The 22,920-nt window shown below is 36.9% G+C and overlaps 1 protein-coding gene across 1 annotated transcript in view; it reads left to right on the top strand.

The window, feature by feature from the left end:
- Positions 1-4,166: 4,166 nt before the first annotated feature.
- LOC117400557 (alpha-N-acetylgalactosaminide alpha-2,6-sialyltransferase 3-like) overlaps positions 4,167-22,920 on the top strand; it is a 70,776-nt gene continuing 52,022 nt past the window's right edge. Inside the window, exon 1 of the mRNA XM_034000701.3 lies at positions 4,167-4,389. Coding sequence (XP_033856592.2) covers positions 4,372-4,389 — 18 coding nt within the window. The 5' untranslated portion in view covers positions 4,167-4,371. The remainder of the gene's footprint in view (positions 4,390-22,920) is intronic.

Below are 22,920 nucleotides of genomic sequence, written 5' to 3'. Positions count from 1 at the left end.
GCAGGGCTTGCTCCAAACTGTCCAGAGAACGAGATAGAAATGCCTGCTGTGTAGCTGACTACTAGGCAATTATATTTGTATTGTTGGACTGATTTTTGTACTGCCTGAAATACTAGTTATAAGTAAATAAATAATTCACTGGCGAATACATTTGATGTCATAAGTAAGTTAAACAAGACGCAAAAAAACCCCCCAAATGTTAACAAAACATTGTTGGTGTAAAAATAATGTAACAGAATATTTGGAATTTTAGTTTATTTTTTAAATGTGACATTCATAACCTTGGCAATATAGCTGCAGATTACAGAAATGTCTTATAGGTTATTACTTCCCCATGGTAGACAGCATTCTCAGGTTTTACAGTTATTCCTTTACAGAATCTCTATCAAATGACGATATAACTTCCTTTCAAGAAACACAAATCTTTCCTTGGTGTGAAGCCTAAAAAAAGAATCATTGAGTCATACTACAACTCTGCTAATGTCATCATAAAAATTGGCAGATCAACAGACCATGAAAAATTGACAATGACCCGCTTGTGTTTCAGAACATCGTAGTAATGGTATTTGTCAAAAGGAATCATAGTTGTCAACTTTTGACAACTGTATCTGACCAACTCAAGGTCTAACAGTGTATTAAGTCTTGGTTAGCAGTGGAGGCAGCAGGTAGACATGGATCCAAAGGATCAAGGATAACACTGAGAAGACAATCAGCAGCAAACGTTGTTTGTACTGGATATGATGTTCGTGTCACAAAACCTTTAGCGGATTTGGCAAATCACATTTGAAGTCAAAATGTGCATACAGGCTAAAAGGCATTCTCCAATAAGCAATTTAAAGCACATTATTGCCAGGATAATACATTAGTGGGGTCCAAAGAAAACAGCTCCAGAGTCATTCAGTCCCCGTTCTTGTTCTTATTTAAGACCCTGGAATGAAGTGTGTACGTCACATTTTAATTAATCACGATCTGTTAAATAAGTATTTGTTCTGTTATATGTTATCTGTTATTTTATCTTTCCTCAACCTTCCAATACCTGCTACTGATGCCCACTAATATATTTTGAGCTGTAAAAGTCTATTAAGAGACAAACATAATTGTGTTTACCACCTACAAAGTTAGCAAAGACATCTCATGAGATTTGGGAAGTAGAAGCTAAACAGCAATCGCGTGATCAGTTACACAAAGTTATGTCTCACAAGACACAAGCATTTTCCAGGAGACATTTTATTATAACATTTTGTTTTTGTATCATACAGTGTGTACAGAATCAAAAAAACACAAAAAAAAACAAAAAAAAAAAACAGCAGAATGCCCAAGGAAAAAAACTGGATCCAACAGGTGCTCATCTATCCCTTGAAATAATCACTATTAATAATTACTGATGTCAAAAATAATAATTCAAATAATAAACTGCTTTCAAAAGTGGCAGAGTCTTGATCTGTGCGGTGTTTTGTAGACTAACAAGAGTGAAAAAAGCAAAACATTGCTAGGGTAGCTGTACAAAACCGCTGCAGTTTGTGGAGGCTGTCTGACACACTGATATTTTTACAGTATATACAGAACCTCTGATACAATTGTGATGAAACCTGCCAAGGACGTTCTTGAGAGTATCAGAATCTGGGGTATGTGGAGGCTGTCTGACACACTGATATTTTTACAGTATATACAGAACCTCTGATACAATTGTGATGAAACCTGCCAAGGACATTCTTGAGAGTATCAGAATCTGGGGTATATGGTGGCTGCCTGCCTGTCTGTATGTCTGTGTAGGTCCATACTGTACTGTAAGACACTCCTACATGTTTACATGTGCATACTGTGGATGTAATTCACGGGTGATTTAATTGACAGCTGTTGTGGGGGATGTATGTGACTGACATGTTTTTTGTACCCAGACTGAACAAGATTAATACTTCGACTCTGCCTTCAATCTCAAGTTCTTTTTGAAGAGGATATGCATCTACCCAAATATAGTACTGTACCTCCACATAACAATTGCAGTACATATGCCTTTCTTTGCTTTAAAAAAATTAATCAAATCATCAAAAACTTTAATGACCTAGTCTATGCATACTGTATTTAATTGTATTTATTTCTCATTTGTATTAGATTTTGTAAAAATGTTTATTAAAAATTAAAAATAACACACCACATATGGCTTAATGCTTTTTTAAATTTTGTTGGTCATGACAGTCTCCACACATTCAAATGTTTTGGTAGCTGTCTCTGGATGTCTGATAGGTAACAGTAACAACTTCACCCTATCAAGACCCTTTTGGGCAAAAAGCCACGTGGAGTACTATGGAGTGTTTCTGTTAGAAATGTGGCAGTATTCTGCAAATTTGATCCTGTGGAATTCAACATTCTGTCCTCACTGTTCAAAAGTGAAACCTTTGCTGGTTTTCTAATTACAAAAAGCTTTTCATTTAACCCCGTTTGTACCTCAATCCACTTTTAAGTGTTATTTGACACCATGTTTCAGTAGGAAACAGGCTAGAGTTGCATCTGTTTGTGCACTGTTCAAAAAGCCCCGGCTCTGCAGTAGGACTGCTGCCAGTAACACAGTCGTATCAAGACATATCTGTTTTTAATTAAAAAGCCATGCAAAGGCTAAACAATAAAGACTCTTTTGTGCAGCATTGTAAAATCCTCAGATTCTTCAAATTCTATTGTTTTTCTAAATCACACTTGTATTTTTCTGTCATGATAATCTAAGGTAAGGTAATCCAAGTATATTTAAACTCAAAAATTATTTACAAAAGCAACTACTGTTTAATGCTTTTATCTTCAGGCCAATTTCCAGATGTTTCTATAAAACCACATATGTTTTTAATGTACTATCAGGTAATTGAATTTTACATTAACTTGTACTCAGGATTTAAGATTTTGTTGGAGGATAACATTTTCTAATTTAATAGTGCATTTATTTAAGTTTTAAAAAACAGTGGTTTAGAAGAAGAAAGTTCTATGCCATCTAGTACGAGTCTATTAGCACATGTTTTCTCTCCCCATTTATTATGCTGAAAAGTTTATTTTCTTCTTACAGAAATATCCCTTTAACATTTTAGCAGACACTGTTACATCAATATAAAACACACCAGACTGGAAATACAGAGCTTTTTCACATAGCTTTGCTGTGGTTCTGTGGAGAGTTAGTTTGCTTAAATGAACCACATTTTAGAACTCATCAAGTTTAATATAGGGTTATCTGGTTATAGTTTGGAAACAAACATGGTTTTGAGTTTTTTTAAATACTTTTTTCTTTCCACAAGCAGACTTTGAGGAAGGAGGGGGCTTCTTGAATGCAAATTCTCTACTGTATAATCAGCATGAAAGACTAAATGAACTTAAAAACAGGATGAACAATAGAGAAGGATGAAGATAACTTTGGATCAAACTACAGCATTTCTACTCTGTATTATCTACATCTCTTCATATTGTTATATCATATTATGTGAACTCTGTATAATTCACTATCATTGTTTCTGCTTATCACTATTCCAGCAAAACATTGCTTCTGAAAAGACACCTAAATGCTGAAGTAGGTAGGGAATCATGGTATTGTATCACAGGATTCAGCACATATTGTTTAGTGCACTGTTGGCTGGTATTCTTTAATGAAAGACTGGCACCTTGTGTTTGGAGTTACCTAAATAAAGCACACAAGGCATCAAGTGTGCCATTGTACCCCAACACGTAATTACAGACTATTCCCCTTGTAGGAATTTAGAAACACTTACCAATGTGATGCAGGCATAAAGTTTTATGTAAACCGTTATATGAAATGAAAGAACACATTATTAAAATGCACTTGTTAATTCAAGAAGGAGAAGAAGAAGAAGAAGAAGAAGGAGAAGAAGAAGAAGAAGAAGAAGAAGAAGAAGAAGAAGAAGAAGAAGACATAATAATATATTTACCAGTATTACTTATCAGACACATTTTTCAATATGTGTGTGAGAGTGTGGTTTTTACATTTCTATTACCGGGATAGTTAGATTTACATTTGCAGAACATGGGAGACAAAAGGTCAAACTACAGCCACAACAGAAAAGACCTCCATAAATCAAGAGCTAGGATTACCAGTTTAAACCAGGAATCAAGCATCCAAGCCATGTGACTGGGGTAGGCGGTGCTCGGCTGGCTTGTATCCAGTAGCAGTAAACCCTGTGATTGTATGAACAAAAAAAAAAAAAAACTACCATGACTAACGGAACGGTACTGTTATACCAGTATTTCCACCTATGGGAATGCTGCTTGTGATAGCGCCGAATATGCACAAGCATTTTGCTTGAAGAAAAAAATAAATAAACCCAAACTGGACAACAGCACAAATCATTCTAGGGGTGGCTGTCAGATGAACAATTGAGAATGGCCTGGATTTGGAAGGTACAGTAAATCGTGCCTTTAAAAATGCTTTCAAACCTATGCTCGGGGGGGAATGCTGTATATAGACCGTGCTTTATTCGCGCATGTAACTAAAATGTCTGTAAAGACCCACAGTACTTGGAGCTGATGGGTGAGCAGACTGATGAGAGACTAGCATGCAGACGTGTTATCTTTCGCATGCAATTTTATTTTGTGTTGCTGGTACTCCATTCATAATTGTGAAAAACTGCTAGCTGCTGTGCGCGAGTGGAGGAGGGCAGTGTGCTGAATATAACGGGAAACCAAATGAGAGAACGGGCCCCTACAAGGGGTTACTTTGTATAGATTAAATTCCATAGAGGCTACATAGGGAATGTGCGTGTGTGTGTGTGTGTGTGTGTGTGTGTGTGTGTGTGTGTGTGTGTGTGAGAGAGAGAGAGAGAGAGAGAGAGAGAGAGAGAGAGAGAGTGCGCGCGCCTGCGTGCGAAAAAAGACAATTTTACAGTGTGACATTTTTCACTATTATTATTAAAGTTGACGTTAATAGAGTTTCATTGACGCCTACTTGTATTAGCAATCTAAATAAGAGGTAATATGTTACTGTTAATATGTGCACTTTCACGTGTGGTAGTTACAGAATAGTCATTCTGATTATCAGAATCGGATACATTGTAGTTCTGTTGTGCAGAATCAAGTTGGCATTGTATTTAATTTGCCATGTACTGTAAATATGTAACTAAAACCCATAGAGAAACAAACTGTACAGTACCTTTATAGTTAAACATCCCTGCTGGAATTTGTTACTCGGTTCTAAACACATGCTTTTAAACATGACCTCAAATGAATGGGTAACATTTGTTGCATGTGAAGATTTGTTTATTGATGAAGTTTTACTGGAACTGTGCATTGTCCATCTCAAGTAAAAGTTTTATACCATATGTCATCATGGATGGTGAGTGCTGTACTCACACTCCAGTATTTTTAAATAATCTCAAGTGATTTGCAGGTCATCCTGCTACAGTCCTTGTATTAATTTACAACCACCCACTTAAACTTAAACAGAGATGTAGACGTGGCTATAGCAGTGGTGCACTTCTCATATGGAGTTGTAGGTCTCTGTAGTAATTTCCCTGCAGTGTTCCACATATATGTTCCCTTTTTATACCATGTTGTGGAACTGTTTCCCACCTTCTCTACACGGTGCCCTGTAGTGCACTATACTTGTTAAAAGTACAACCTCTCCAGTTTGTTTACATCCACCAAGGTGCTTTTAGCTGCAAGGACACAACTCTCCTCTCTGTCTGAACCACAACAACAATGTACATGGCTTTCCCAAAGCTTTACTGGGTGCTACACCTTTATGTCTTGTTACTGTACAACCACGTTGCAACCGATAGATTAAGGTAAAGGCTATGTTGTGAAAACCAAATGTGTGAGAGAGGGTTTACTACGTTTTGTAAAGGATTCTGACCAAAACCTTAGGTCCTGTTACCAGTAAATCGAACCAGATCCACAGTGGATTTTCAGTGAGCTGTGCCAGCAAGCCTCAAGCAGACACTTCAAGTCAAGGTTGGCGTTATTAATAACATGCAGCACATGTTAAGTTTCATGTCCACAGGGAGTGGGACTCAAGGTCATCAGAGAGGAACCTCAGCAGTTTGTTTCGTTGCTGTCATCATTTTTTTAATTAACCGATTTCATTAGGGTACCTGGTTTAGCATAAACACAAATAAAAACTGCTGTCAAAGCCCTGGCTCAGGTATTTCATTAAAGTAAAAACCATTTACATTTTAAGATGTATCTACAATGTGCCCTCGAATCAGTTTTAAAACAGTCTAACCAGGTGCCTGATGTATATAGTCTCTTCAAAACCAGCAGCACCAGCTCTCCAAGGATAACATCCCTGTTCTTATGCTTGCTAGACTATTGCCTAGTATGTAGGTGCCTTGCAAATTACACACAGATTGGGTCAATAGAGAGGCATTCAAATAACTTGTCTCTAAATTAGCACAATAATATTTCTGTGTTCACCAATCAAGTCAATTGATTTATGTAATTAATGCAACATGTCCAATCATCACTGAAGACAAGTCAACAAGTGTGATCTAAAAAAATGAACTTTATCAGACCAAGCATTTGGGAATTAACCAAGGCATTCCATTACAGTTCATGTATTATCCTCTGTGTCTTTAATATATGTATTCTTTGTCTTTCTCAATGTGTATTTGCATTCCCATGTTTTTTTTGAGGAAATTGTGGAATGCATGGGAAAGGTGAGTTTGGTATAGTGCTGCGGTCAGGGTAGAAGTTTCTGCTGCCCAAACTATTACAACACGCTAGGAATCTATGTACCTAAATATAAACAATCCCAATCCAACCCCCTCTGCTGTGTACACACAGCACCACGACAGCAGCTAAATATACCACAGTTTGTGGCATGAAGATTTTTTTTAACAATACACATGCCTCATGTGGAATACAAAAAGGAAACATTCAATATTTCTTTGTCGGCTTTGATAAGGTTCTTAATTATGCACACTGGTCCCCGAAAAACAACTGGAGCTGAAGCATACAGTCACTGATCTGCCTGTTAGGAGGCTGTCAGGAAGCTTGGCAGATTGATAACATTCTGTTTATTTGTTCTGGACAAATAAATGGTTAAAAGAAGCGAACAAAAGCCTATGTCATTAAAAAAAGCCCTTAGATTACCAACACAATGACTATTAAAGCATCTGCAGTACCTTTTCTAATTACTGAACATTAGCAGTCTGTCTGTTATCAGCAAAGCTCAATGACTATATATGAGAGATTGGTGTTCAATCACCAGACCACATGATTGAGGCTGACCTGTAGTACCGGAAAGGGACGGAGAAGAGGAAGCACCTTATTTTAAACTTTCTAAACCGCAAGTGAACGTCTTAACCACAATGTAAAAGAACCGGGCTCATCTGCATTCGTGGTTGTAGAGCTTTTAACCTCACCTCATCTCACCGACAGGACAGAATCCTGAGGCAGTGCATCACACAACACTGCCCGTTACACAAGCAAAGAACATAGAGATCTTCAGAACAGTGACAACAAGTTAATGTTGTAAATGTTTTTAGGAGGTATTTAAAAAATGGATTTCAGAGCCTTGGCTACCACTCTTTTAAATAACCTCTTGTTTTGGTGATGAAAGGGTTAAGCAGACATCTTATCTGACAATGTGCTGCAATGGTACAGCACTAATTGGCCTTGCTGAAGCACTCCTGCGGTGTGAGGAGAGTTATTTGCTGCACAAGTTTAAGTTGTATTGCTTTATAGCCCTGCCATGACCCTTTCCTCTGTGCAGAAGCACAAGGCACGAGGTCAGATTCTCCAAGATTCTCCAAAGCTAACTGCAAAACACTCAATGATGTTATATGTATCAACAGGAACTTATACAATTCTCTGACAAACAAAGTTGAAATGTTTGTCTACAAAATGTTTTTTTGTACATGAACTTGCATGTTAAAAAAAGGGAACATTTTGTTGGCTCACAAAAATATACCAGAATATATATCAGGAGCAAGAGTCTCAGAGGGTCTTTCCGAAAAATGTGTTCCAGTTGATTTCCACTTGATCTGCAATCCTCAGCAGGTCCTAGTAGGAGCCAGTTTATCACTAATGATTTTTTTTGCATTTGTCTTGGATATTCCACCTTTTTGGAACAACCTGACGAACAGACCAAATGCATGCAATTAAGTGCTCATTAAGGTCATTTTCCATGTCATTCTCACAAATCTAATGAAGGCATTTGCAAATGTTTCTTCTTGTAAAATAGCACGAGGGAAAGGAAGCTTTCAAATAATGAATGACTGCAGGGGTGCATCAAACGGGAAAATGCTTGGATTAGCAACGCAATTTGTGGTTTTAAAAACTGCCCATAGCATTTTATTTGCTTTTTTTTTTTGTGAGGGCTCTAATTATTTTGACCTATTAATTGATTCAGATTAAAAACCTCCTCTAATATTTAATTTTCAAGTGAATTATGAATTTTCTGAAGTGAGTTGTCTCAGAGATTTCAGTGCTGCATGTAGCCATTTGTTGTCTTTTTTGTTGTTGTTTTTGAAGCTCGATCAGTTTTCATGTCATACCAGGTTTTGTTTTCCACCTTTCACACACACACACACACACACACACACACACTTCTGACATTTCAGTATGTTAATTAGTCATAAAGAGGAGGGTAAATACGCACTCCCTTCATTTAAGCATGCAAATAGCTCATTATTATTAAGATAATGCATCACAACAAAACAACTGTCTGAAAAAGGTTAACAGAATTCGTTATTTACCCCAAATGTTTTGATAACCTCTATAAATACATATCTGATACAACACAACCTGGATCTGAAGTTTCTGCTTGCCTTTGAACCATGCCCCCGGTACAAACTGAAACCTGTGTAATTTTATTAGAGATGGCGTGCAGTCTGGAATACAGTGGAAGTGAAGCCCTGGAGCATCAATCAGTGTGTCCAGCTCTTAGATGTTATTGGATCCAGAGCTCTCCAAAAACAATTAAACTGCACGGAATACAGAATTGGTTTTGTAAAATGAGATTTGGTTGAAAGCTCAGCAGGACCCCCTGTTAATTACAGGGCTGAGCTTCAGAAGAAGACAGTGAAATTGCAAATTGAAGGTGTCACCTGAGTGATTGAGCGTTCCTATAGGGAGGCTAATGGAATTTCCAGTTTGCAAGTAATTTTGCTGAAAATAGATTGATTGACACTTTTTTTTATTTTCTTTATTTTTATTTTTTTAATTAAGAAGAATTTGTAAGAAGATTGTAATCGTATTTCCATGAATATGTCTCAGGAATATAAGTCAGCTGTACTGTATTTCAGTGGCAAGCCTCTTACAGCATACAAGCTTCTTATAACATAACTTAAGAAGAAGTACGGTGCAATTTAACCTGTGCTACAGCATGTGTCTTTCCATGCATGCAGCAATACACTATGGCATTCTCAAGTTCATTTGTTGTGATAAGCTCCATATGCCCAATCACACACATAAATTCATTATCCTATGGTTTATGGAGGGCACTGAGAATAATGTAAGTAGGTCTGTGTGTTTTGTGTAAAATGGCAATACACAAGGTGCTTTTTTGGAAGAATGCGTTACATTGAGTTGAGACATGCTTTATTTTGCTTTGTTGAGCCCTGACATGCTTTGTTTTATTGGTGTGTAGAAACAGTTGTATAATGGGCTGTGTAACCTGTTATACACTGCTTGCTTTCTCCTACCAGTCACTATACTGGAATTAAACCCCCTATATGTTTCAATACTAACACGAGATGAGGTAAAGCATATAAGAAAGTCAAGTAGATCACATCTTTTTGTAGTTTGTGAATGTACACATGAGATGAGAGTGTAAGGTGATAAAAAAAACAATGCTGCTGTTTCAAACCCTGGTTGGTTTGCTTTCTTCATTCAGACTAAATGCCATTCTTGTTCGCTGTGCTATGTGTTACAAACTGACATTGCAAGTAAGACAGATTTATTTGCTTCTGTTGTTTAGGGGTGGCATGTTTATTGAGCATTCTACAGTTTATTTTTTGTCAGCAGGACATTCCAATACAGCTGACAACCTTGTTATATAAAACAAAAAAGTTTGCTTCAGGCAGGAGATGGAGAAGGGTTGCAAATCTCTATTGTCCAATTATAAGCTACGGCCAAACGTTCTGCACCACCTAGAAAGTCTACCGGAAGCCACAATAGTGGTACAGTATTTCATGTTTCAATGTCAAATATTTACATTTTTGTCAGTTTTTCGTTAACCATATTGAAAACTACAAAGCGGTATGCAATTCAATATGTTAACCTAACATTATTCAGCAGGTTTCATTCGACTTTATGAAGCAAAATGAGTTAATTCTATAGGATGTCAAACTTTTGGCCACAGCTCAAAATTCCCAGTATTATGTAAATCCTGGCGAAATGTTGACTGCCCTTTATAACCTGTTTAGGAGATTTACATAGAGGGTAACAAAAACACCTTTATTCTAAATTAAAATAAAGCTTTATTTCGGAGAGAAGCTGCACTTATCGTTTGTTGTGGCTGCAGAACAAAGACTGCGGTATATCATCTATTAATCTCCTTCTCAGAGACAAAAATAAGTAGCCTTGAAGCATGTCCTGACATGTTAATCACACTGCACTGTACTGGTCATGCTCAATCCAAGCTTGACTCATTAATGCGCACTAAGATCCACGCACGGTTCTTTGTCGATTCCAACTCCTTTTTAGCATAGAGGGCAGCTTTCATAAAATAATGACTGCTATACTTGATGCTAACCACTAGGCTGCGCTGCCTCCTCTAGAGTAACAGTGCTTCCACTGCAATGCTAATGAGGCATATTTGAAAACCTTCCTTGGAGGCAGCTGTCAGGCACAAGTAAAGTGCATCAATGCTGTCTTGCTCAAGACTAATGGAATATGTAGGGCATATCATGCCAGGTATAAGCCCATCCCACCACAGACAGCTTGCTGGGATGTCCCTAGAGGCAGGGTTTTGACCAGACTAGATGACTGACAACATGAACAAAAGCATGCATTTCAAATCAGCTTTATTATTCACATTTAAACCTTCAGAAAATAGACAAAGCACCGAAGAACCGTTTCTAAAATCCTCCTGAAGAAAATTATTTCTTAGTGCTTTAATTGACCGACACTATAAGCTGTTTCTTTTTCAGTGAATATAATAATGAGAAAAAAAAAATACAAAATATTTGACAGCAAGAATGCTTACCCTGTTATAACAAAGGTTATAATAACATACCAGCAAGCAGGCTAGTATTTTCAAACGTGCCGTAATGCGAAACTCAAGGGGTTTCAAGTGTAGGACACTACACGTTCACTAAAAAACATAACGAGTTTAATTACCAAAAATGGTGATCCTTGTGACTTTTCTGGATACATAAATCCTACTCAACACAGGATTGGAGGGTCTGAGCTTTTATCACAGAAGCTTCTTACTTGAACAAATGCTGTGGGTAATTGTATTTTAATTGCGTTAAAATGTAGCCATTGATTTGAAAATAGGTGAATAAATCCTGTGGTTTTAGGCAGTGAAGCTGAACCCTAAATCAAAAGAAGGCAAGAAGGGCAAACAGCTGCAAGATAAGATATTGTTTTCACTCCTATACTGTGTAGAATACTAAAGAGTAGGAAAGCAAGCCAGGTGGTGCAGTGGTTTGATACAGCTCTGGAAGACTGGAGTTGAATCCAGTTTAAAGTACATTATGGGTAAATGCCATATATATATATATATATATATATATATATATATATATATATATATATATATATATATATATACACACACCAATTTCTACCCTTTTATGATGATTGCAATAGTTTTAAATGGCTCTTTGTTGTTTTGGAGTTTGCTTCCCTGACACTGAGATTGGACTAGGACATGAGTAATCATGTGAGAATGTGATCTGTCAATCATTTCGATTGGGTAAAGCATGGTGGCAAGTGTAGTCAAAGTATCTTGCTACCAAGCTAAACTGTAGTTTAAACTGTAGGACAGATACATTTTAGTTTACTGTTTCATCATTAGTGCCTAATTGAGACAAAAGCAAGAATATTAGTCAAAAACGATCCAGGCCATGGAATATTTCAGATATACTGTACCGCAGCACTCATATAGTCATGTTCTTGAAATCTGTCACTATGTTGAATTGACTGCAGCACATGCCATGATTAACTTACCATACCGCTTGAAGAAGTATTTACTTCACTGTAAACATTTCATTTTTTTAGGGAAAATAATACTTTTCGTGCATTTCCACAGGTGTTTGGAAATGCACGTCAAGATTTATTCCAATATCTCAGGCTTTATTTCATTGCACTAAAGCTCGTTTTTAGCACAAATCTGTGTGCTGTTGTTCTCAATCCTTTAGTTTGTGTCTGTGAAGGTGTGGACCATTTTTTTTTAATCAATGTTCTTATTCTTTTTAAATAAATTGACATTTAAAGCTCTGTTGAATGACCTAGCAGGGACATATTGGTTTTCTGTGCTGTGCTGCTCAAAGGCAACAAGGACTCACAATATACTATGAACTGTTCTGACTGCTGAAGGTTGTCATAGATACAGGAGAGCTGTAGGTACCTCAGCATCCTCACATTTAGAATGTTTTCTCTGGACAATCCCTGAACAGACAGGAGAAATCCCCAGGAAAACCAGTAAACCTACCTGTTTATTGCAGCAAACCTCTACAACCAATTTCATAAAAAAAAGAACTGTAACAAAGAAACAGACTGCAAGTTGATGCTTTAAGTAAATAGTAGGTTTATAGGCTAGCATAAAATAGCAAAAACACAGTAGAAATGTTGTTAGCATACTCTGGTAAATATCACAGAAAGCCAAGATGTCAAGTGTAGTCAGGCCTAAAGAGTAACCTTTACTAGCTGTGTGTATTCTCAGTTTTCCACGGGGAAAGCCAGAACATGTTTCTAGAAACCCAGAGTTAACCTACACTCCATTGCTAAAAGAGAAGTCAGCTTGTATGTCACAACAAGAAGTCCTTTCAAGTGTCCTTTCACAGAAACCGCATATCTCCCTTTCCTTGAGAATAATTACTGTCCTGTTTTCTCCCTTTTAAACAGGAATTCTCTCATGCGAGACTCGTCTCACCTCACTGGACTTTCACCTGGCATATGACCATTACCTTTGTTGAGCTCTCCTGCTTAACAGTGTCTCTCTCAAAGTAGTTTTTTTTTCATGGAAATTGCTTTTCCAGTATCCAGTGCTTTTACGCTGCTTTGAATCCCATTTAGAAAGTTTTAAAAAGATGTCTCTTAAGGTCTTTGGTGTTATTTATAATACCTGTCAAAAATAAGACAAATAAATGCCTCATGAGATCTGCACAAGTCCTGGGGCTAAAGTTTCCATAACAAATATTTTAGGAAAGGGGTAATATTATGACATATTTTAAAGTTCCTTAATAGCACATACAAAAAAATGGAATAAGTTTGTTTTAATCGATCCAAACTTTATGAAAGTTAAAGCTATGTGACTAGTATTGTGTACTGTGCAGTGTGAATTAGAGCTTTTGTGTGGTTGAATCTAGGTGGTACCAAGCACTGTGTTCAAATAACAGCACCTTTAGGGGAAGTGACTTTAGGCACACTGGTCCCCATTCACAAAGCTTTACTTGTTTCAAACTCTGTTTGTATTAATTATTGAAGGCTTGATGTTTACTATTCTGGACTAGAATCTATTTCCTCAATTGTTTAAAAATCAGTTAACAGGTACTAAAACCAAATTTGTTTTGATGTTGTTGCTTCAGCTCTTCACATTCACTGGAAAATGTCCCCTAGTTGATTGAAAAGTTGCCAGAAAAAGACTTAAACGTTAAGATCACTCTCAAAAAAGTGAGTTGATGAAGTCTTTGAATGATTTAATGTATCTGACTTGTTACTCTGGTGTTATGTGGAGCGGTTATAGACAGCTCAGTGACAGCACAGATATGAAATCAGCAGTATTCACTTCAGACCCTTTGTTTGGCTTGTTCTGCAGGTGCATTATTCAATGTAGCCATTCTTCCTAACCTTTCAGTGTGATTTAGCCACCTTTTGGACGTTGGAGAGCACTTATCAGAAATGTGTTGAAGTATTAGCTCATTACTTTAATGTGAGTCCTAGTCATCAGTTCCATATAAAAGCTCACACCTTTTTTGTACTGTGGCATAAAGGTTACATTTACAATGAATACATTATTTCGAATTAGTTCACTTAGTATTGAATTAACCTGACCACATGGACATGCACACTAATTCTTTAAGAGTCAGGTCAAAAAGCTGCACATTTATTAACAGATAGGTCATTTACAGGATAAAGTGCATATGTGCTCAGTGCACAATAAACAATGCAACATTAAATATGGCAGAGTAAAACCGTGACTATGAATACAAAAGCAGACACATTAAAATAAGAAGAGATAGACTTGTAGTATCACCTTGTACCTCTGGAATCATATATTTCCAATACTAGACACTGACAGATACAAACCACCAATTATCTGTACAAATGATGGTGCTGTGGGTGTATGAGTTGATGCATGGACCATCGCAGGCAACTTAGTCAGAAGTGGAGCAGGTTAAGAGGCTGAACTTTTCTTTTGTCAGCATCTCAGACTACCATGCAATTGAAGCATTAAAAAGTGACTTTTTTAATGTTGAATATGAGCTAAGCAAATGACTTTCTGTTCATTGCTCAGGATTAGAAGCCGGGTTTAATTCCCAGGCAGGGTTGATTTAAGGTCAGATCCCAATCTGAAATGAGTGCTTTTGAGCAGTCTGGCCTTCTGTCCTTAGGGTTGCAAGATAATCCTGCTTGATTTGTAAAAAGCATAGTGGCCAAGGCTAGCCACTCTCCTGCTAGAGAGGGGATTGGTTCCAGCAGCAGCTCCTTCAATCTGGAAGCTGTGCTGCCGTTTCCATCACAGTAGCAAAACATCTCAATTACAGAAATTGAACTTTTAGATTTGTGATACACATATATATGCAATACCGTACCTTTCCTCATATACCTCAACAGTGTATAACTCACGTTTAAGCCATAGGAAAAAAAAAACACTGTTCCGTTCAATCCAGAAGATGCTTACATTAAGCAGCATTCTGCTGGTGGAAGATGTCACTCACACAATGGTTGCTTTGTTGTATCTGGATATTTCACATGGAATTCTTCATATGCTCCCAAGTGTCCCTGTTTAAAATGCACAATGACCATCTGTACACCCTCTGCCACTGTGGCTTTGTCATAATGCTTCACTTGTCAGTCTGAAACTAAAGTACTGTAAACAAACTAGAATTCATGAAATTCCCAATTGCTTGCGTCCTTAATAATTAATAAATGAAAAAAGATGAATGCCTTTCTAACATGTTTCCAACACATAATCACCACCCCCTCTAATTAAAATAATTCGATTTCACACACGATAGCTTTACAATTCCGCACTTCATCTTCCAGTGAATAATTGGTTGTTTTTATAGTGCACTGAAATAGGACATTCATTATTTTCTTAGGCTTCTTATTTTTTATAACCACGCTGTACCAGCGGTCATTGTTTTCCAAGTCTTTACTGTGCTAAAAAAAAGTTTTAAATCTCAGTTGTAGCTTTTTTTCCGTCTCTGGGCTTTAAAATGGTAGATCAATCTACCAACCTCTTACAATGACAAGTCAGAAAGGGTAGTAATACCTGCACACTAAGTCCTGTTTTCAGTTCATTATAAAGATGAACAGTATCTTCGGAAACATATGACTCTGACCTTCTTGTGCATCTTCAAGGTTGGAATGGTTAGTTCTGGGCATGGATAGTTCCAGTTCTGCAGTAGTGTGGGACCTTGCTTGCTTTGCTGTGTCCTGGACTGGAAAGCCATACACTTAGTGTGGCGTTGCTGGCAAACAATTGTAAATACAAACATACATATTCATACATGTTGATCCAAACATGTGTTTATTGTAAATGAACTGTACTTCATATGACATACTTCATATGTGATTCATTTCCTAAATGACATCACTGAAATGCACCTTGCAATCTAGCTGCATTGATGGGTATAATGTTTTCAATTTCTGAACATAAATAAAACATAATCAAAGTTATCTGCAAAAACAATTAAAGGCATTCATCATTCACAGCCTTAAACTTTTTTGACAGCCATCCGAGAGTGGTTTCCTCCTCTTCTCTTGTATGTGTTAACATGCCTAGTTTTCCATTGTTATTACCTTTTGACAGACAGTGAAGTACACATTGCAAACCTGACAGTAAAAAACAAACAGTGCCATGTATTTGTGTTTCTACAGCACCAGCCTGGACACATCACCACCATGCAAATGCAGTACATGAGAAAAAAGAGATGCCATTACTTTGAGCATGCTTGTTCACTAGATGTCAGTGCCTGCACACCAAAAAAAATATTGCATAGGGTCCTGATGATGTACACTCAAACAAAGACTTGTTCTGTACAGTATGATCCAGGGTATGTGGGAATTTATCCAAATGATGATTGATTCACATTTGCTAACTGCTGGTTAATTTAGGTATATGAATATCATGAAAGACATTGTTGCCAAACTAGTTGAAATGAAATGATGGCATTTGTAATAAAAGTACATGGACGTGACTAACCCCTAACCCACACCTCTAGTATCTAGCATAGTCCTCCTGTCAAAATAATTTATGATGTTAAGTTTACAGAAAAAAAAACAACTATGTAAGACAGTTTTAATGCTGCCATACATCATAATTGCAATGTGTTAATAGGCTTTCAGAATTCTGAATTGCATTATACAGTAACTGCATCATTATGAAATGCTTTTCAATAGCCTACATCGTAGAATAGTTTAGGAAATGTCAATGGCCAAGGTTTTGGGCCACAGGCCAATGTATTGAGCCCTTCTCACTCTGATACTGTACAGGTCACACAAGTTGCATTTCTTGTTTTGTCTTTTTCATTATAAACATACACCTGGCATAGATACCTGTCTGAAGAAGGTAATTGGCCACTCTAGATGCAACTGTGTTGTCAGAAGTAAATGCACACAATTTGGGACCATTCCCAGGAAATCTAAAAGTGGCCTGGCTTTGCTGCTCGAGAGACACTTGAGAGGTTTGCTTTGCTGGACACATCTGGAGGTCATCTACCTAGAACACAACCGACTCTTTATTTCTACTGGAATACATGTTAAGAAATAACGCAGATAGGAAATCCCATTTTGAATTCTGTTTAAAATTTGGTAAGCAAACCACTGATTGTCTGTCAGCTTTCGACAAACCTGCCTTGTCAGCTTCCTGCGGACGGATGGTTATATCTGCCTGCAGAGCTCCCCATTAGTTAACCCCTGAGCGTACAACAACATCATAGCTACATAATCCAACTATGCTGATTTACTGCTTGAGAGAATCAAAAGTTAATTCCCAGCTATGAACACAGGCAATGTACATGTGATGCATCCAGGATTATGCAATAGGAATTTGAAAAGAAGATTAGAAGACAATATTTTTAAATGGCAGCTGCCTCAGCTCCTCTGCACCACTGCCCAATATACTTGATTAGGATTTTTCATAATACTATATTATTTACAGGGACTGATCTTGCAACAATTTCCGTAATTTAAATTACAAGTGAAAGACTCAAGCTGTGTTATTAGTATTATGCAGTACTGTAAATGGGCAGCAGTGTGGAGTAGTGGTTAGGGCTCTGGATTCTTGACCAGAGGGTCGTGGGTTCGATCCCAGGTGGGGGACATTGCTGCTGTACCCTTGAGCAAGGTACTTTACCTAGATTGCTCCAGTAAAAACCCAACTGTACAAATGGGTAATTGTATGTAAAAATAATGTGTAAAAAATAATGTAATTGTATGTAAAAATAATGTGATATCTTGTAACAATTGTAAGTCGCCCTGGATAAGAGCATCTACTAAGAAATAAATAATAATTATAAAAATAATTTCTGAGATCGTGGAAGCCTGTATAAATTAATAAAAAATGTTGTTTTTTTTTGTTTTAAAATGGCTGCATCCTTTACAAACGTCTAAGCAATTGGGTTGGTTCTGTTAAATGTTATTATAGACAATGCGGTGTGGAACGGCCAGGATGTTAAGAGATGTCGTGTTTTTTTTTTTTTTTTTTGTCGCTAAATAAATTGTGTTTAACACTGGCCTTGTTAACCGCAATAGACAAAGAAGGCACTGGCTTGACACTGTGTTTATTCTTATACAGTACTGCCGTATCCTGTCAGGCCTTCACAACACAGCTTGCCATTCATCATGCGGTTTTCTCATGCAATTATACTGATTAGTGCTTTGAGAGATAATAGATCTGTGTTGATGAATGACATTACAGCACTGCATCAACAGCAATCATCCACTTGGATGGATATTGTTCAAATTCTAACTTGTTATCAAACCTTCATGGGAATGCAGGGTGTCGAAATTCTTTCACAGTTTAGCATATTTAACATATACAACTTGATTTTTTTTTTCTTTTTTAACTCTTACCATGCTACTGGAGTTTGGGTTTGCTTGTGACTTCTTGCTAGTGTAAATTTTAAAAATTATTTTAGTGGTAGATTCGGAAACCTTCTGAAAAACACACGTGGAGAAAGTATATCATGGTAAAATACAGGTAAGGTGTGCCTAGATGAGCACGGTAAAGGTAAAATATCACTTTCAAGTGAAGGAACAACTTGATGTAGGCATGAAATATACAATGATGTTATCTAATGTATTCTTTTTGTAGTTAAGAATCCCTCGCTTAGCCTAGTCGGAAAGGCAGAGGCATTGCTGGCCTTTGTATGAATACACCTTGTTATCAGTGTTGCTGTCTTCTGTTGTAACACCACAAACCTCAAAGCCCCCAGCTACATGAACCTACACAATGAGGAAACCAATTACCCTGGGTCGATCCATTGTGTTTATGATGGATGACATAACCACAAATGTATTCAAAGCATCTCATGCTGCCCTCGGTCCAAAGCAGAATACAAATCAACAGCTCAGTAAAATGGATTTCTGCGTTTTACACATTTTGGATATGTTGATGAGCTTGAATGCTAATGTGCCTTTATGTAGCTGTTACAGACTTGTTTTCAACTGCCTAATGTTTATTTTACTTCTTTATCTTATATAAATTAGCAAGATACAGTACAACTCAAAACGGTATTAACAACCATCAATTAAGTTGCCATCGGTCTTTACAAAGGAACCGCACAAACAAATGGTCTTTAAATGTGTATTATTGTTTTATTATTCCCTTTGTCCCTATTGACAGCATTATAACGGGGTCCCTTGTACAGAAATTAGAGTGGACAGTCCCAGGCACAAATTCATGAGAATATTAGAATTCAAGTCAAGGTTAACTTGTGATATTTGCCATTACTGTTCACTAATCCTGCTGTACTACGAACCTTAATTTAATCAAACACATAGAAATAAATGTCAACGCATCACTCTTGTATGATGCTTACGACCGAGGCCCAATCGGAAATGTACAAGCTTGCTTAATTAATATGCATTGCAGTAAACTCTGATAAAGAAACAGAATCCATGTGCAATGGCCTTAAAACTAGAGACGAATGTTTATTCCATCTTTATAACTAGGCAGTCTTAATTGGGACCCGGCAATGCCATAACTTCAGCCCTTTATAAAAGATCAAAGACATTAATCTACTGTCCAAATATATTAATGCTATTATGCAAAAGACAGAATGGCTAACCAACACACTGACAGTGAAACAAAAAGGCGAAAAGAGAGGCTTCCAAACAAATTATTCCAATTACCAGTAAAAAGTTACAAATGAATAAATGAAAAATGGCCTATTCCACCCTGAGTCTAGAATAAAAGTAATCACCTTGTTATAATTTAAACTGAGCAGAACATCCTATTACTTGTTTCGGCATATATAATGCTAACTAGCTAATGACTGCTCACTGCCACATATATATATATATATATATATATATATATATATATATATATATATATATATATATATATATACATTATGCTAATGAAAGGGTGCTTGAACTGTTTAAACACTCAGGGGTAGAGATACTAAAGTGTTGCGCCTGTCACAATAGTTGCAAAGCAGTTGCAAACGAGTCGGAAGTCTTGGGTGAAATGTACTAAACAAGCGCAATTTTAGGGAATGCTTTGCGGCAGCAGTTTTTCTTTGTGGTTTAGCCTCAGATTAATATATAATTATGAGCATTCCTGTATACATTTGCAAAAATGAGGGTTCTCAAATATTACAATGAGATGTAGTAAAGCTGCCGGCAATTGTGACACTTACAATTGCATCAATTTGTTAAGAACTTTTCAAAGCACATTTAAAAGAGTCGTAATTGTTGCTGCCATTTCCAAGTGCGCTTTTTCTCATGTGTTGTCAGTTGTTCTCAACGGGTTTTTGAGGCGAACACCCAAATACCGATTTTTCCCTAAAAGCAGGGTGTACTTACACACCTTGAAAACAAATTTCTATGACATTTCTGGTTTCCCCTGTGTGTTGGGAGCAACAATAGACTGCACACGTGTGCCGCTAACCCCTCCAGCTCATTCTGAGCATCTGTATAGGAATATGAAACACACCTATTATATTAATGTGCAGGTGGTTTGTAATTGTGTACAATTTAGCACTTCACCACTGACTAACTTAAATAAAAACTGACAGTATACATTTGGCTTATAGGCTACTCATCGTAATACGAATTAGTGGTAGTATGCAACATTTGTTGCTAGTCCTTTGAAATTCGTATTTACGAGAATTGACTATCCTCTTGTAAGTATCATAACTTGCCAATGCGGCACCGATCTATTTTGTGTTAATTGTCTAAGCTACTAAGTAGGCCAGTTAGAAATAATAATAATAAAAAGTGTACCAATGTGTACAATGCAGCAGCATGATTTATTTTGTGTTACCGGTAGCCTACAGGTTAGAACAAAAACAAAAAAGTGTGCTAGGTATGAATTTGATTTTACTGCTGTACTGTATACTGTATTGGCCTACTGTACAAAATGTATACTTTTACATAATGTAATGTGTAGCCTACCCAAAACACATTAGTGTTATTTCAGCTCAATAATTTATATATTTAAAATACATTGAGAACTATAAATGTATGTGTGGGATTTTATTGCATTTTTTAAACCCGACACCTCCTTATGTCGGACACGCATGGCTGGTTTTGCGAGCGGGTACTGTATGATTAGGAAAAGCTTTTTGATAGAAACACATTTTTTATTTGGGGGTGAAGATGGGATTAAACTGCCTTTCATTATTTATTAAAAATTAACATATTTTCTCTTAGTACATAGAACAAAATGTATACTTTGTGAATTGTTGCAACGGAAATGTAAAAAGCGGTTTATTTGCACAAGACAGCCCAGCTGTCACATTTCTGACTTTTGACAGCCTGACAATACACCCAGAGTTACAGTCACAGCTTGTACTGGCTCTACAAAGCAGCTTTGATGGATTTGATCTTACCTTGTGAAGAACTGTAGTGCTTTAATGTCTAATGAGTTAAAATTTGATTTTAATCATTAATTTCATTAGCAAAACAGTCCCTAACAATCTTGTTTAATTCATTTGAAGATGCTGTATTCATTCAGGTCATGCAACATCTGAAGGCAGAATCATGAAAGAAACATTATTCCAATTGAAGTTTTTAATAACCGGTGGCCCCCTTTCTTATCCGTTTGTTTAGTGAAAAAGTTTTGTTACATTTAAAGTCTACAGTTTTTCTTTGATTTTATTTCAAGTACAGCTTTTTTTGGAGGCCGTGACAGGTGCTTAGATCCACTTGCAGGTTTCGAGAAGATCACTGGGAATGAAGGTGGCCTGCTAATCTTCAGACCAGGTCAGTAAGTGAGCAGTATCCAAACTGGGCAGTTCAAAACTGTGTGGAAGAAAAATAATAATCATTGAATTTAAAACAACAACAGGTTGAAACATACACCAGTGCTGAATGCATGTACTTTTTGGAGGCTAGAGCCTCCAATAGAAATATTTTCCAATCTGCCAACACTTCATAGGACCCATACACAGTCTGCCACTGGCCAATAGTCGTGTTGCCAACGGTAACCACCATGCAGCTTTCTGAGCCCATTTTAGTGTTCTCTTATTTCTGCTTCCCTTTATGTTACCTTATTTTGAACTGACCTAACATCAATTAAAGACACTGACTCTGCCCCTGTTATTTTCAATGCTGGCTTGTTTTGGTGCTTATTAGTTAACCATTACTTGCACAAGACTTGTATTGCCACCTGGTTATGTTGCCACCTTTGGTTTGAGAACCACTACCCTGACACCATTTAGGTGAGTAAGGAAAGCCATGCTTTAAAGCACCATGCATGGAGTCCCTCCACGTTCTGCTACTCTGTTTTAATTCAGGCACTGGTTGGGCTATATAATTACAGTATTTAAATTGTTTATTTCAAATAGTTTATTCAGGTGATTAAAAAAAACTCCCGTTATCAAGAATGCCCTGGGAATTGTCTGTTGTGTTTGTGAGGCAATCTGTAAATTATATGAACCTTTTTTTAAACCTCCAAAGATTATACTCCCAAGTAATTAACATCAATCCATACAGGTGCTGAGAGACAGACTCATTTAAATAGACTGAACTCCAAATGTTAACCCTCTAGGTGATTACAATTGGTTTCTGTTAATGACTTCCTTCTGGATGCTTTAATTTCAAGGATGTTTGAAGCATATAAAGTACTGCATTTTTTCTGCTATTAATTACTACTTTGCATCCCTTAAACTTCTCCTTCCTGCACCTATGTTATTTCTTGGTTTCGTCAGAATAGATTTTGGGGAACATTGCTCTATTGCAAAACCAGAAAAGTCTTTGATATTCTCTAAAGGAATTATAAAAGAATATGACTGTGTGCTCATGGTCTTGTCATTAGAATTCTAAACCATATGAGCTCCAAGTAGGACATCCTTCATAGTCTGTCAGTGGAAAGCAATTTCAACGATGAACTGGAAAATTGCCATTCCAGCTTTATACTTTGTG

The sequence above is a fragment of the Acipenser ruthenus genome, chromosome 10 (assembly GCF_902713425.1).
Source record: "Acipenser ruthenus chromosome 10, fAciRut3.2 maternal haplotype, whole genome shotgun sequence".
In the NCBI taxonomy this organism is placed as follows: domain Eukaryota; kingdom Metazoa; phylum Chordata; class Actinopteri; order Acipenseriformes; family Acipenseridae; genus Acipenser; species Acipenser ruthenus.
Note: the sequence above shows the minus strand (reverse complement) of the source record. Positions and strands in the feature narration are given on the sequence as shown.